At 42.3% G+C, this 15,934-nt stretch overlaps 1 protein-coding gene and 1 long non-coding RNA gene across 19 annotated transcripts in view; one reads left to right on the forward strand and one right to left on the reverse strand.

The window, feature by feature from the left end:
- The window catches only part of Eif4g3 (eukaryotic translation initiation factor 4 gamma 3), a 210,279-nt gene that overhangs the window by 54,898 nt on the left and 139,447 nt on the right, over positions 1-15,934 (reverse strand). For all 18 annotated transcript variants that reach the window (XM_040756302.1, XM_040756301.1, XM_040756300.1 and 15 more), the window contains one exon: positions 5,619-5,707. In XM_040756302.1, the coding sequence (XP_040612236.1) occupies positions 5,619-5,707 (89 nt within the window). The remainder of the gene's footprint in view (positions 1-5,618; positions 5,708-15,934) is intronic.
- Positions 149-8,858, forward strand: LOC110342937. The gene is made up of 4 exons (XR_002385118.2): positions 149-222; positions 4,172-4,308; positions 5,746-5,879; positions 7,136-8,858. It is a non-coding gene; the product is annotated as an uncharacterized LOC110342937 (long non-coding RNA).

Below are 15,934 nucleotides of genomic sequence, written 5' to 3' on the forward strand. Positions count from 1 at the left end.
CCAATAGGGCAGCAATATAGGTGGAATTAGGATATGAGGAACAGTCTGGGAATGTAGGCAGAGTCATCATGTCAGCCCAGGAAGTGACACAGCTGGGCAGAATCAGAATATAAGGAAGGAAAAATAGGAAATCGCTCTCTTCTCTCCTCTCTTTGCGGAGACGCTGAACAGTCGAGATGTAGGACACCAGAGGAGTAAGAGGTCCCTGGAAACCTTTCTCCGGTAAGATAAGACCATGTGGAAATACATAGATTAATAGTTATGGATTAAGAATAAGAAGCCTAAGTTGCCAGCCAAGAGCTTTATACTAATATAACATGCGTGTGTTTCTCTGGGGCAGAGAAGAGTGACAGGACCTAGCTGGGTCAATTAACATTCACATTACAATTCTCTTCCTTCCTTCCTTCCTTCCTTCCTTCCTTCCTTCCTTCCTTCCTTCCTTCCTTCCTTCCTTCCTTCCTTCCCTCCCTCCCTCCCTCCCTTTTTTTTGAGACAGGTTTTTCTCTGTGTGAAGTACTGGCTATCTTTGGAACTCATTACATAGACCAGGCTAAACTCAAGTATCCAACTGCCTCTACCTCTGGTGGGCTGGGATTAAAGGCACACACCACAACACCCAGCTAAAGACTGCTAATTCTTGAAAGCTCACAACCATGGAAGAGTCCTGGTCAGAAATGAAGCCACTATGTTTCTCCTGCTATCACAGATTATCACAAATCAAGAGACAATAGAGGGCAGAGGTTCCTGAATGCCTCTGGCTTTGAAACAAGTTTTTGGGGAATTAAATTTAGAATTAAAGTCCCACAAAGGTAATCATATTCTACTTTACAAGGAGGCCATGAACTTTATTTTGTTTTAAGACAGGGTTTCTCTATGTAACCCTGGCTGTCCTCGAACTCAGAGACCCACCTACTTCTGCCTCCTGAATATTAGGATTAGAGAGGCATGCGCCACCACAGCCCATCTTGAGGCCACAAGTTTTAATTCATCAGAATCCAAGAACATGTATGAAGAACACATACAAAAAATCATTTACATAAAAGAAAAAAACAACTCAGAGCAGTGTCTCTCTGGGGAGTTTATTTTATAGGCCAAGAAAAACTGTTACACCTCAGTTTATTTCCACTAAAAGTCTTGGTGATGAACAACATGTTGAAGGTGTTCATGAGCAGCTGAACTCTTGAGTCAGAGTTCTCTGTGAAGTGAAGCATCTGGTAAAGGGGGGCATCCTGAATACAGTCTTCCTACTAGCACTCACAAGAAACGGATCCCAATGGCACTCAGCAGACGAGCTGGGGGCTGCTGCAGCTGAGCACTATCCTACTCATAGACCTGTCCTAACACAGGACGCTTTTACCTTACCTGATTCATGGTAAATCAATTTTATTAAACTCAAACATGTCTACTTTATCACTTTAGTACTAAATAATACTAAATGTTTTTCTACAATACATCAGATAAGGAAAGACAAATTGTAAAGTCTTATCAATAGATATGGATGATCCGAAAGATGTATGTCTACTTGATAGTGTGTATGAGCATACACACACACACACACACAGAGGAAGGAGAAAGTTTAAAAGAAAAAAAAAAATCTATCTAAAGAAAAAACCTGCTGAATGCCTGAAAGTTGAAATAGTTCAAGCATGCTTTCACTACATAAGAATTTGAGTCAAAAAACAAACAAATCAGGAATGAGGATGTAGCCAGGCAGCAGTATAAGTGAGTACCTGGAGTAGTGAAGTCTTGGATTCATATAGATGGGAGCAAGATGGAAAAAACACCTAATATTTTCTAAAATAAATCACCCAGGCCTGTAATTCTAAAGAGGAGGAAGCAGAAGGATTATAAGTTCAAGGCCGGGGTTGGACAGCTGCATCATGGGTAAACTGCCTCTGTGCAAGCTTGAGGACCCATGTACCTGCTGGCAGGATGGTTCAGTGAGTAAGGTGCTTATGGCAAAACCTGATCTGAGCTGGACATTATGGGAGAGAGAGGGAGAGAGAGAACAAGGGAGAAGGGGAGGGAGGGGGGAAGTAGAGGGGAAGGGAGGGAAGGAGAGCACACACGCACTCTTTCACTTACTAGTCAATGTCATCCTAGGCTACATAGAACATTTTCTAAAATCAGTAGCAGGTATCTATCAGACTTGAGGACTAGCCTGTGATACATGAGACATTGTCTTAAAGAAGAAAGCAACCTGAACATTCAAATGAGACGTAAAATTTCAGGAAGATAGACTAGAAAGGATACATGTTTTTAAGTAGGCCACTTTTAACTTTTGAAGACAGAAGACTGGATGAAGCTGCACCGTAAGTGATGGGCCTCAGTCTCATGCACCAGGTATTTTAGTATACTCTAAGTAAATTTACAATGACCCTCAAACACAGTTTTTCATTTCAGTGCAGCTCATGCAGGAGATTTCCACTGCCACGGCGTCTAGGAGGTGGGACCATGGGTATCTATGACTATACCTTTATCTATCACAATTCTTAAAATTCCTATGACCTCACAAGATGTGGAAATGAAAGCCATTTCCTAAAATGAGTAGCAGGCAATCACACACAAACACAGAATGATGCTTGGAAATTCAATCTGCAACCACAGACACCTGTGGCATGAACAGTAAACCACAAAGTAAGGACAGAGTCACTGAGGAGACACATAAGGCCACAGAGGGCTAAACCTTTTTCAATAGGAAAACTGAATGTGGATGCATCTCTTTTAGCAGTGAGAAGCCAATGAAATCTCTCCTAGCCAATGATCATCTTGTTTACTCAAAAAATCTGATGGAGCAGGAATGGAGGAGACACAGAGCTTTAATCCTAGCTAGCACTCGGGAAGCAGAGGTAGGGTGGATTTCCAGGTATTCAAGGCCAGCCTGGTCTAAACAGAGAATTCCAAGCTAGACATTGCCATAGAGTGAGGCCTTTCTCAAAGGGGTAAAAGAGGGGAAGGGGGAGAATAAGCCAGATGAAAGAAGACAACTGTAACACTGTTACTAACATTCACAAAGCTGTCTGCCTCACACTGTGTATCTAGTGACAAATGAAAAGGGCCTGAAAGTTTTTTTTTAAACCCAGGATCTCTGATATGCTAGAGGCTGTTAACCCCTGGCCTGCTTCCCAAGTGCTAAGATTTTTTTTTCCCCAGACAGGGTTTCTCTGTATTGTTTTGGAGACTCGCTCTGTAGACCAGGCTGGTCTCGAACTCACAGAGATCACCTGCTTTCTCCTGTGTGTGCTGGGTGCTGGGACTAAGGGCATGCGCCGCCACCACCTGACAAGTATTTTCATATACCCTTTTTAGGCTCTAAATGACTGAACAAAGCATCAAGTGTTTAATACACTGTTCTAATGATGGGTATTTTAGGAAAGAAGGCACACGACTACGACTCCTGAACGAAGACTATACAAAAGGAAAAATATTTTTTAAATTATAAAAATATTTCATGTGTGTGCACATGCACACACTTGAGTACAGTGCCCACAGAGTCAAGAAGTCATCAGGTTCCCCAGAACTGGAGTTATAGGTGGTTATAAGCCACCTACTGTGGGTGCTAAGGAACAAACTTGGGTGTTCTGGAAGAGCAGACCATTCTCTCACCAACTTAGTCACCCCTCTAGACTCACTACTTCAATTTTTACGCTATGTGGTTAGTAAGTAGCTGCTTCCCAAGGAATCAAAGCAGTTCTCACACGCTCACAACATGATAAAGCAGGGCTAAAACAAATTCTGGCCCACAGTCTAGTTTTGGCTTACCAACTGTTGCATAAATTGTACAAGTTAAGGGTAATTTTTATTCTTGCTCTGGTTGATGTAGGCAGACTTTTCTGTCCCATCGTCCAGTTCCCAAATAACCAACAAAGAGACTTATTAATAAATGCACGGCCAAAAGCTAACGCTTATATCGTAGATTAACTTGTATTTCTTATCTACACTATGTCACATGGCTCAGTACTGTTTCTCTGTACAGTAAGTTCATCTCCTGCGTCTCTGCATCTCCCTGGAAACTCCTGAGACTCCTCCCTTCTTTACATCTGCCAGTCCTGCCTAACCTGTACCTGCCCAGCTATTGTCCAGTCAGCTTCAGAGTTACATATATTTACACAGTGTAAAGGAATATTCCATGGTCAAGATACCAAAAGAAGTATGTATCTTTAAAATACAGATTTTGGTGCCCGCCAATACGTTTACTGGAACACAGCCACACTTCACCCACTCACACTTTAGAGACGTGGTGGGAATGGCACAGACCTCATCACAGCCGGAATGAAGAGGTCTGGGATCTCCACACTAAATAAAAGAGTAAGTATGTGAAGGTATAGGTAGGATGGCCTATCCATTCAGTACTCAATAACTCTCAGAAATGGGTCTGCAGCACAAAGGACAGAAAGTAAACAGAAGTGAATGAACTAAACCCAGTCAAATCTCCAGAGGAATCCACGTTTAACACTCAAACCTTACCCGGACAGTGTGCGACTCCCCAGCCTCTAGGAAGTATCTTATCCTCTGCAGGAACATCATTTTCTCGTCAAGCTTCAAGGAAGGCACCAACTACTTGTACCTCTCTAACTTAGTGCTAAATCTTGTCCCTCAGAAGCACAGTGATGTCACACTCACACACCTTTTTAGTGGTTGCTAGGGAACTCAATGTGACATCAACAGAGCATCATGTAAGGACAATAACAGGACAGTAGGAGCAACAAAAGATACTCTTGGCTGTGTGAACAAAATGGAGGTTTTTATTAGAAACAAGGGCCTCACAGGAAAATTATTTAAAGCCTGCCTCAGGCAGGAAGGTGGCTCAATAGGTAACGCTTACCTCAAGAGACTGATGACATGAGCTGGATTCCCAGAATCCACATAGAGGTAGAAGAAAGAACGGCCTCCACAAGGCTGTGTTCTGATACATGTACCATGATATAAACGCAGGCACACAAACACAAATACATACAAGTGCCTCGATGGGGCGAAGCTCAGAATTTTACTCCCCGGTTTGGGCCCAAGAAGAAAAATACATCATCCCCTAAAATGTAATCATATTATATCTTCAGTAACGTTCAAGAAAGTAAGAGTTTAGGGCCTGGCAAGTGGGTAAAGTTTGTGACTAGGTGCTAGGCATAAGAACTATTTGAGTTTGTGTCCCCAGAACTCAAAAAGGAGTCAGGCATCTCCCTGGAGCTCAATGACCAGTCCAACTAGCTGATCCCCAGGTTTAGTGACACCGTACTAAAATATAATGGGTGAAGTGACAGAGTAAGACAATAGCCAACACTGACTTCCGGTCTATACACACCTAACGAACCTGGATACACACATCCACACAATGTATAAACATCACACACAAATACCCAAAACAACAAATAAAATCAAAACGATGCCCCCCCCACACACACTTTTTTTTTCCAACTAGGGAGAGTTGACTAAACCTGACTATTTACAAGAGATATTCTCAAAGAAGGGCAAAAATTATTCAAGGAAATCAAATGTCATTAAAAGGCTCTAACAAAGCCCCTAGACACTAGTTTTTGAGCTTGATAGGCCAAGAAAGCAACATGTCTTTATGAAATGGTATCACTGGTCTCGGGACAAGTTGAGGAGGGGCTGTCACTCACCTCTGCCTCTGTCTCTAACACCTCGTCTGCGGTTCGGCCCCGATCTTTCACTTTCTTCCAAGTCTTTGGTGCAATGATGGCTGTCTGCACTGAAATACAAGATCAATTCTGTTATTCACCTCTGCAGTCTGCTGGGCATTGACACATCTAAGACATCCTTGCATTCAAAACCAGAAGCACGAAGAAATTCACCAATAGCCAGGAGCCAGATGATGGCCATGTGAGCACTTTACAGCATCAGTCTAGGCACTGCAATCTAAGGTAAGTGTGTCAGACACAAACTCCGTTCTCTACCAGTGGCCTGGATACTCCAACATGGCACAGGCCATCTGTGATTCAGAAGGGACAGAGCATCCCTAATCTAAAAACCCAGAATCTAAAGTTCTGTTTTGGGGGCTATCTTTTCAGACAAGTTGTCACCATGAAGCACTGGCAGGCCTGGAATTACGTAGACTAGGTTGGTCTCGAACTCAGAGATACCCACTTGCATCTGCCTCAAGATGGAGCTGTACTTTAAGGTTAGAGACACTCCTCTCGTTAAGTCTCCACATTCATGTCTGAACGGAAACCTGAGGTCTGAAAAGCTGCAGTTCCCAGCATATCAGATCAGGGTGATACATGCTGGCTTGAGAGCTAAATCTACACCCATGTGATTGTAAGCAAGGGACACTTCTTAATCCCCTGCAGAGGTCAGCTATACATCATAAAAATGAGGTCAGTTAAGACTCATGTGGTCAGAAAAAGAGAGAGATACACAGTAAAGACAGAGTCAGAGGAAAAAGAAAAATCTCTACAACCTCTAAAGTGTGTTAAAAAATATACACCAGCTTGGAAGAGAAAAAAAAAAAAGGACAGAGAAAGTCCTTGAAAAGGAAAATAGTGACTGGGTGTGGTGGCAGACACTTTTAATCCCAGCACTTGGGAGGCATCAGCAGGCAGAGATCTCTGCGATTTCAAGGCCAGCCTGGTCTACAGAGTTCCAGGACAATCAAAGATACACAGAGAAACCCTGTCTCAAAAATATCAAAATAGTTGGGCGTTGGTGGCACATGCCTTTAGTCCAAGCACTCAGGAGGCAGAGGCAAGCAGATCTCTGAGTTCGAGGCCAGTCTGGTCTACAGAGTACCAGGATAGGCTCCAAAACTACACAAAGAAACTCTGTCTTGAAGAAAAAGTAAAAGAAATAGAGTAATAATAATAATAATAATAAAGTCACATTAAAAAGGGAAATACACCAAGAGTCTGGATACTGTATGCTATTGTGTTGTCTTCAGATTGTTTGACTGCCGAGGAAGGAGCAACAGCTGCTAAAACACATTTGATTATAAATGCTGAGGGATTAATCCGACCTATATATTTTGAAAATGCCTTGACTTCAAAATTTAAGTCTAAGGACATGCTACTTTGGAAAAGAAGTTCTGCTTTTGTTTCAATAGAAGATGAAAAGCTATGGATTTCTTCTATACTATTATGGTTTGATCAAACAAGACCATGCTGGCTGACTCTGCTGTCTACAGGTGTCCATGTTCCTAGGACCTCTACTCTCCAGGTGTCTCCACTGTGCCTTCTGCTTCACCCTCACAGCCTGGTGCACTGTCCTCTGCGAAGCTGCCTGCAGAGACCACGCCCTTGCCTCCCTGCTTAGCTTTGGGCCTTTCTCTGAACTCTGGACGGGACTCTAGTGGGGACTGGAACCCCACAGAGGAGATTTATGAGACTGGTGATTTTTTAACTCTTCATTTCTGGATGCTTACAAGGCCAACATTACTTGGAAGATGCCAAGGTACACCAAAGTTTGCGCAGTAACCAGACTCTTGCTCTACTGCCCTGGTCTCTGGACGGCCAAGTATGGAAAACACTTCCAGAGGCAACAGCCAGAGACCTTAGGTACCTCTTTTTTTTTTTTTTTTTAAGTTTTCAAACAAGTTCAGACCTTACAGTTTCAAACTGCTTCTGGAAATCATTACATGTCCCAAGGGACCTTTCCTATTGTCTCAGTGCAAAGTACTTGGCTTCTTGATCTCCTTTCTCTATCCCCACTTGGAAACAGGCTCTCACTATGTAGCTCTGGCTGGTTTAGAACTCTGTGCAGACCAGGCTAGCATTGAGCTCTCAGAAATTCACCTGCCACTGCATTCCAAGTGCAGACCAGGCTCTGGTTTCTTCTAACACGTCTAGAGTCTTGGCTTTGGATTTCTAAGACCCCGCCTCCCCACCCCCATGAACGCTGTTTCAGGTATTTTTGTTTTGACTTGCTCCCAATTCTTACCCTAGACTTGTTTAGGGAAAGTTAGCTATAACCATGCCACAGCCAGGATGCTGGGCTGCCTGGGAACTTCCTTCAGCAGGCTGAATAGTGAGTAACCTCTGAATTAAATCACAGTCTCAGGGCATGTGCAAAACAGAAAAAAAAATTGATGCAATATGTAACTCCTCCACCCCTATTCTCACCCTTAGAGCAAACCTAGGAGCCCAATCTTCACTGTGTGTATGAGCATGCACACACACACACACACACACACACGCGCACGCACGCACGCACGCACGCACGCACCGAGAACATCAGTGTTCCAGCTCTGTATGCTGATACCCCTACTGCCCACCAAGCCCTGCTTGCCACATTCTGGAGCTTTTCTGAAGTTGTCCAACTTTCATTTCTAAAGAGGCCAAGGAAAAAACACCCTGCCCCTGATTACATCAAAGACCTGGGATTGAAATCCCACCAATCACTGAGTTTGCCCCAGAGTAAGGTTGCAGAATCCTACCAAATCATGAGGTCCCTAAGCATGAAATCCTACCAATCCCTAGACACCCTGGAAAGCTCCACCCAAGAAAAAAAACTCTATATAAACTCTGTACCAAGTTCAATATGCTGCTGCTTCTCACCCTTAAAGGTAGCCACCTGGTGGTTTCTTGTGCATGTGACACCTTCTTCAGATTAGAGCCCAGATGTAGCAACTTTTATCCAGAGCCAGAGTAGAGCAGAGTTGTTACACTGACCTTAGTAAAGCTGTAACACTTTTGCTGAGGAAACTTCCTTCCAGGGGAGCCAAGCTGTAATACTATAACACTTCTTGTTACACTTCCATTGGGGAAACCTTTCCTTGGGGCAAAGCTATAAGCTGCTAGCTGCTATGCTTACAGTGACTTTGTGGTATTCATTGGCTTCCAACTACCAGGATACCTTTCCATCAGAGCTGTAAAGCTTACATTCAGTCCAATAAATGTTGTTTAGTTTAACCTTAGTTCACATTAATATTTGGAGTGGGGGGAGTAATTTTTCAAAGTGAGTCATAGGGACATGACTGAAGTTTTAATATATGGTAAATAGTGAAAAACTGTAAAAGAGCTAAAGGTACAGAATGAAGAAAATTGAGTCATTTAATTAAGAGCATTTAAGGAGCAGGATGTGGCTCTGGTGAAGGCATGTGCCATGAAGAAAGATAACCTGAGTTCAATTAATAGGTCCTACAAGGTGCAACGAAAGATTCAATTCCCACAAGCTGTCCTCTGACAGCCAAAGTGTTGCAAACATGTATACTAAAAGAAACACATAAATGTTTAAAAAGACAGTAAAAAGTGGGGACAGAATAAAATGTCTGACTAGCCTATAGAAAGAAGTCCTTATCAATACTAAGTTAACAGGCTTGAAATTCCACATCCAGGACAGAGCACGGTAGAGACTTTTATGAGCCACTGTTTGTGGCAGGTCCTAGAATCTGGAGTATTCCCTATCAGCACCACTGGTTTACAGGCGATGGTGTTCTTACTCCTTTCCATGGAAGCCATGCTACATCTACATTCCTGGGATGTGCATTTTATCTATATTATAACTCAGAACCAAGAAGTCTCCACAGCTTTGTCTCCCTGTCACAATGGGACTTATCACCCAGCTACCTGGCTCTAATAACTACCTGTTTGTCATAAAGACCTGAGTTGTGCTTTTCATTTGAATAGAAGCAAGTAATAGATGGCCCCTGAAATTACCAGAATTGGTACATGATAAGGTGGCTGAAGTAAGAAGAAATACAGTTTAGGGGGATAGTTCAAGGTGACTGAGGTAGTAAAACTTCATGTTTAAGACCAGCCTGGACACAGGGAGTTCAAAGTCATGGTGAGTTACACAGAAAAAGATTGCTGCAAGAAGCCAAATGCTACTACTGCTACTACCACCAACCATATGGTAAATATAGCCATCAATTAGCAGCACAAAATGCAAGTATGTCAGAGTTGCATCTTGAAACGAAGTATTTATTTACTCATCTGAGCATGGCTCACAGAGATCATTTCAGAACATGGATTCTGGTGGAATCCAGGTTGCCAGGTCAGAGATGGAGGTCTTAGGTTCTGAGGTCTCCCTCACAAGCTGTTGTGGTGCTTAGTACAGCACCAAAGTTTATTGAATAAAAACATTGTGTCTGTTGTTTTTCTGTAAATTTGTTAGACTGTGAAGACTTCACACTACTCACAAACTGGCAATGAGAATTAAGAGTGTGGCTAGGAGTCGAGAGCCTCAATTACAGACGGATTCCTTTTCTTCCTTTCCATTATGTGTCCTGAGTACAGGGCTCAGAACTCAAATGACACAAAACTGAGGAAGCATTTCACCTGCTGAGGAGGGGCAAGCACCCTGTCACAGGCGTAACATAAAGAGAGTAGAATGTTCTAGCTATGGAACTCCCTGAGAGTTCCCACCCTAGACACCTGGCTTTCAACCCTTCTCGTCCATCCTTTTTTCTTCATGCTCCTTTTCTTCTTAGCTCTCTGCCCTTCAGTCAGCTCTCAATCACGTCCACAGATCCCAAGCTCTGGGCCCTCTACCGGGCTTCTTTAGGCAGTGTCATCTATCTTGCCCTCCCTTTGACATTTTTGTTTGTTTCAGAAATTCCCATGGGAATTTAGAAAAAGAAATGTGATTTGTGTTTGGAAACAAGGATAATCAGGGTGAGAGAAGAGAAATTCTATAGTGGAAACTGCAGGGCATGGTGGCATATGTCATTGATTCCAGCACTGGAGAGGTAGAGGCAAGCAACTCTCTTGAGTTCCAGGCAACCTGGTCTACATAATGAATTCTAGAACAGCCAGGATTACAAAGTGAAACATTGCCTAAAACAACACAAAAACACCCTACCACAAACAATGACCACACAAAACAGCTGCAAAGAATGTTATCAATGAGGAAGATGCATGAACCAGGACAGGGAGAGGGAAGCACACAGGACTCTGCTCCCCTGCACCTCAGCCTCTGAGGCTCCTATGAGGTTGGTAACTGCTCCCTGTTCTGTCTAAAGAAAGCGTCTCAGGGCTGAGCATCAGAAACAAAAATAGTAAATATAAGAAAACGGAAGGTTCAGCCCTATGCTCTACCAAAAACAGATGTCTAGACACAATGGAGAGTTTTCACTTCTCACTTTACAATTATTGATCAGCGAGGCTTCTTAATACCTAGATTAATTATATTGATGCTCTCAATTACCACCTTAGGTTTTTTTTCTTTCCTGTTTTTAAAATTTTGCTTTGTATTTCATCCTACTTTCCCCCTTCCTTTGAATTTTACTTACTTTTAACAGTTTCTGAAGGTGGATGCTGAGGCCAGCACTATGAAGATAGTTTTTCTTTTATTATTTTTTGTTTGTTTGTTTTGAGACAGGGTTTTCCTGTGTAGCTTTGGAGCCTATCTTGGAACTAGCTCTTGTAGACCAGGCTGATCTTGGACTCAGAGAGATCTGCCTGCCTCTGCCTCCTGAGTGCTGGGATTAAAGGCATGTGCTAACACCACCCAGATGAACATATTTTTCTTTCAAAGTATATTCAATTAGTGGTTTAAATTTTCCTCTAGTCGGGCAGTGGTAATGCAGGTTAATCTCAGGACTCAGGAGACAGAGGCAGGCAGATCTTTGAGTTTGAGGCCAGCTTGGTCTACAAAGTTCCAGGACAGTCAGGGCTACATAGAGAAATCCTTTCTTTTTCTTCTTCTTCTTCTTCTTTTTTTTTTTTTTTTTTTTTTTTTTTTGGTTTTTCGAGACAGGGTTTCTCTGTGGCTTTGGAGGCTGTCCTGGAACTCACTTTGTAGACCAGGTTGGCTTCGAACTCACAGAGATCCGCCCGCCTCTGCCTCCCGAGTGCTGGGATTAAAGGCATGCGCCACCAACACCCGGCTCTTTTTTTTTTGTTTTTTTGTTTTTTTGTTTTTTTGTTTTACAAGACAGGGTTTCTCTGTATTGTTTTGGAGGCTGTCGGTCCAGCCCGGCCTCGAACTCACAGAGATCCACCTGCCTCTGCCTCCCAAGTGCTGGGATTAAAGGCGTGCGCCACCACCGCCCGTCGAGAAATCCTTTCTTAAATGAATAAATAATTAAAAATAAATTTCCATCTAAATATTAGCATTGCAGTATGCTATGCAGAATAACATCACTCCAAATGCTTATACCTTAGCCTTACGGCCAAGTGCCCCTGGAGATGTGGTAAAATTAAGCATCTTCAGATGGACAGGAACTCACTAGATACCAAGTAATCAAAAGGCCTTTTTAAGTAAAGGAGGAAGGAGGAGCGAGGGAGTTGTGAGTAGGGCAATTGCCCAGCAAGGCACAGTGGTTGAGAAAGCAATGAACAGGCTACCAAGTGAGAGTCCCAGAGAAACAGGCTTCTGGAAACCTCCAGTGCTTGCCACTGTGGACCTTTGACCTACAAAACTGAAAGACATGAAAAATATCAAATCCAGTTACAAAGGTTTTGAAAAAATATAAAACTGATGAGGAGTCCAATGAGATGACTCAGGATTTATGTTCGATCCTGAGAACTCATTAAACAATTGATGGAAGGAGGCACCAGTGGCACACAGTTTTTATCCCAGCACCCAGGAGGAAGAGGCAGTGTGGTCTACACAGAGTTTTTGAGGACAGTCAGAGGTACAACTCCCAACCTCATTAAAAAAAAAGACGCTACGAAGTTGTCTTCTGACCTACAAGTGTGCAATCGTTCATGTGCACACAAACATGACTGATACATATGTGCATACACACACAATTAGAATAAAAAAAGCCGCCGGGCGTTGGTGGCGCACGCCTTTAATCCCAGCACTCGGGAGGCAGAGGCGGGCAGATCTCTGTGAGTTTGAGGTCAGCCTGGTCTACAGAGCTAGTTCTAGGACAGCTGGGCTGTTAAACAGAGAAACCAAAAATGAATGAATGAATGAATGAATGAATGAATGAATAGGTAAAGCTGGTGAGTTTTATCAAGGGTTAAGTCCTCTACAAGCAGCAATTCTTAACTAACCCTGAACAACACCCGGCATGAAAGGTGCATGAAGGAAAGGGCTGTCTCAACGCTCAGCACTCAAGAGCACGAGCTGCCCACCCATCAAGACCACCTTCCAGATCCGAACACCCATGTAACAAGCTGAATAGCTGTTTTGGAATATTCCTTTACACTGTGTGAAGACATTCCACTGTTACTGGTTTAATAAAAAGCTAAAACGGACAACAGGCAGGCAGGGTTTTCGGGGCAGAGAGAATGCGGGACGAACAAGGGCAAAGGCACAAGGAGTCATGAGCCAGAGTTGGAGGAAGCAGGAAGCAACACGGTGGAGTAAAGGTAATAATACCACAGAGCAGAAAGTCGGTGAATAGAAATGGGCTAACTTAAGTTTTAAGAGCTAGGTGGGAACAAGTCTAAGCTATTGGGCAAGCTTTCATAATTAGTAAGTCTCTGTGTTGTGATTTGGGAGCAGGCAGGCCAGAACACTCATGTCTGGCCAAGTATTATCAACGAAAGACTTCAGGAAGCATAAAAAATTTTTTCGAAACACACAAAAAATGAAGTCAAACTTGGCTTCCTAGTGTCGTGTCTGTCCTGGTAGTCACAGTAAAGAGACATGCCTCCTGGCAGCTGTCTGCGTGCTTGAGTTGCCAGTGCCACGAGCTAAGCTACATGGCGGGTTTAAGATGTTGCTCATGCAGACAGAAAAGGTTACAAATACATAACAGAGCAAATAGAGACGGAAAAAAAATAAACCCTTTAAACAGGTTACAGTGATTTAACAATGTGTGTATGCTTAAGAAAAAATTGGTATAGACAATCATAGAAAAAAGTTTAAAAATAATAAAGTCAGGTCAAAGAGGGTAAAATAATAAAATAAGTCATATAAGGATGGAAAATACACAAGAGGGTCTGGATCCTAGATGGTGTCTTATTAACACTGAATTTTTAAAATGCTAACATACAAAAAGAGTCAGTAACTGCTGAGAGACATTGGATTACGGAAATTGCTAAATTAAACCAACCTATATGTTTTTAAAATGTCTTAAATTCAAAATGGAAGTCGGACAATGTGGTACATTAGGGGAGAGGTTATGTTTTTGTTTCCACTGGAAACAGAAGGCTGTGGATTTCTTCCAGATTACTAGAGATCAGACCAGGGGAGATTTAACGGGGGAGACTTCCTGAGTATCTTGGTTACAGACATGGGGGAAGAAACCAAAAAAAAGACTACAGGATAGGTGACAAGCAAGCTGACCCCATGACAATGAGAACAGCTCTGAGATGAGAAGAGACATGATAAACCTTATTAGTGACAAATCCCTAATGACGTATCATATGGCATGGATAGATTTATATTACAGCTTGATTATACAGTCCAAATGGACTTACAAAGTTGATAGATGCCTTTTACCTGCTCAAACACAAAACAAACAAATCACCTTTAACTGAATTATGTACAGCACACATTTCATACTTGTGCTATTGCAGATGTGTATATTACCTTTGGAAGTGTGTGTTTTCAGAGCAAGGGGACCAGACACTACTAATGACAATAGGTGGCCCAGGTGATCCAGCCTCTCAGAGTGCCTCTGTTGCAGTTTTGCCAGAGTTCTACATCCAGAACAGTTTCAAGGCTGATGGCTGAGATAGTCTAGCTTCACAGACTGCTCTAGTCAGGATTTCAGATGAGCCATGCACTTTCCCATTGCGCAGAGACTGGACAACAAGTAATACAGCTAACTGTCCCAAGCTGTAACCATTATCCTAATTTTCCCAGGGTCTCCTAAAGATGCCAGCACACTAAGACAACCAAAAGCAGTCTAAAGAACACAAACACCCACATTTCCAAAAGGTGGGATCCATGGCTTTTGGCCATTTTGATGGGTAATAGATGTCTGTAATCCTTTAAGGGGGTTGGGTTACAAGTTGTTATTGGTCATGGTTAGGAGAAAAGCTAAACAAAGAGAGTCAAGGATCTCTTTCTGAAAGAAAAAGGGGAATACAGTACAGAAATGATTAAATAAATGGATAGATGGTTGAGTCTACTTTTAAAAGACTAATCTCAAATATTTTACATTGGCATGGGATTTTTGTATATTGATACATATTTAAAGTTATTTTGTTATACTGCATATATTTCTATTATTATTTAAAGTACTGTACGTACATGTACATTAAAAATGGTTATGTAAATTTTTAGTCTTTAAAATCTATTAGGGATAATAAACACAGGTTAATAGTTAGCCACCTATAACTATCAAACTTATAGTCATGTTAGGTATGTTTTCAAGATCATTCAGAGATACATTTTAGACACTTTAAAGACCTACAGAATATGGCATTTAAAATGTTTTAATAACATAAGGCTTTTCTTGAAAAGGAGACACGTCTATGTCTAGAGACACCAATCTACTTCAAAAGGGCAATGGGAATCAAAGCACCTTCATATGGTGTTTGCTTCCTTTATGGCAAAAGCTAGACATTTAGACAAGAAAATGCTCTTTGCCTCTACTGCTAACCGATGTGCTAATCATGCCAAGTACCTACAATCAGGCTTGGAGGAGCACACATGTAATCACTGTACTCTCAGAATTCATGAGACTGAGACAGGGATCCTGGGAGATCAATGCCCACTAGGATGATACAGTGAGTCCCTGTCAGACTAGGTCAATGAGAAGAAATTAAAATCCTGAAATATATACATTATGTGGTAAATCTACTCAGGAATTTTGTTTACTAACATACATAACAACATGGATACTTTCAGAGTTAAAAATGTTATAGACCTGAAATTGCAGGCTAGTTTATAGTGGGGGAAAAGTGATGCCTGAGGTTTGGATAAGGGAAAATCAGGAAGCAGGGATTTATGAACCGGAAAGAGGATAGCTCTGGCTGTCCTGGAGCTCATTCTGTAGACCAAGCTGATCTTGAACTCAAGAGATTCTCCTATGCGCCAGCACCACCCAGCTTAAAGAAGAAACAGCGCGCGCGCGCGCGTGTGTGTGTGTGTGTGTACACTTGTAGAGAACAGAATAAGTGTGTTGGACTCCCTGGAG

This window comes from Mesocricetus auratus, unplaced genomic scaffold (genome assembly GCF_017639785.1).
Source record: "Mesocricetus auratus isolate SY011 unplaced genomic scaffold, BCM_Maur_2.0 Super-Scaffold_100014, whole genome shotgun sequence".
NCBI lineage: Eukaryota > Metazoa > Chordata > Mammalia > Rodentia > Cricetidae > Mesocricetus > Mesocricetus auratus.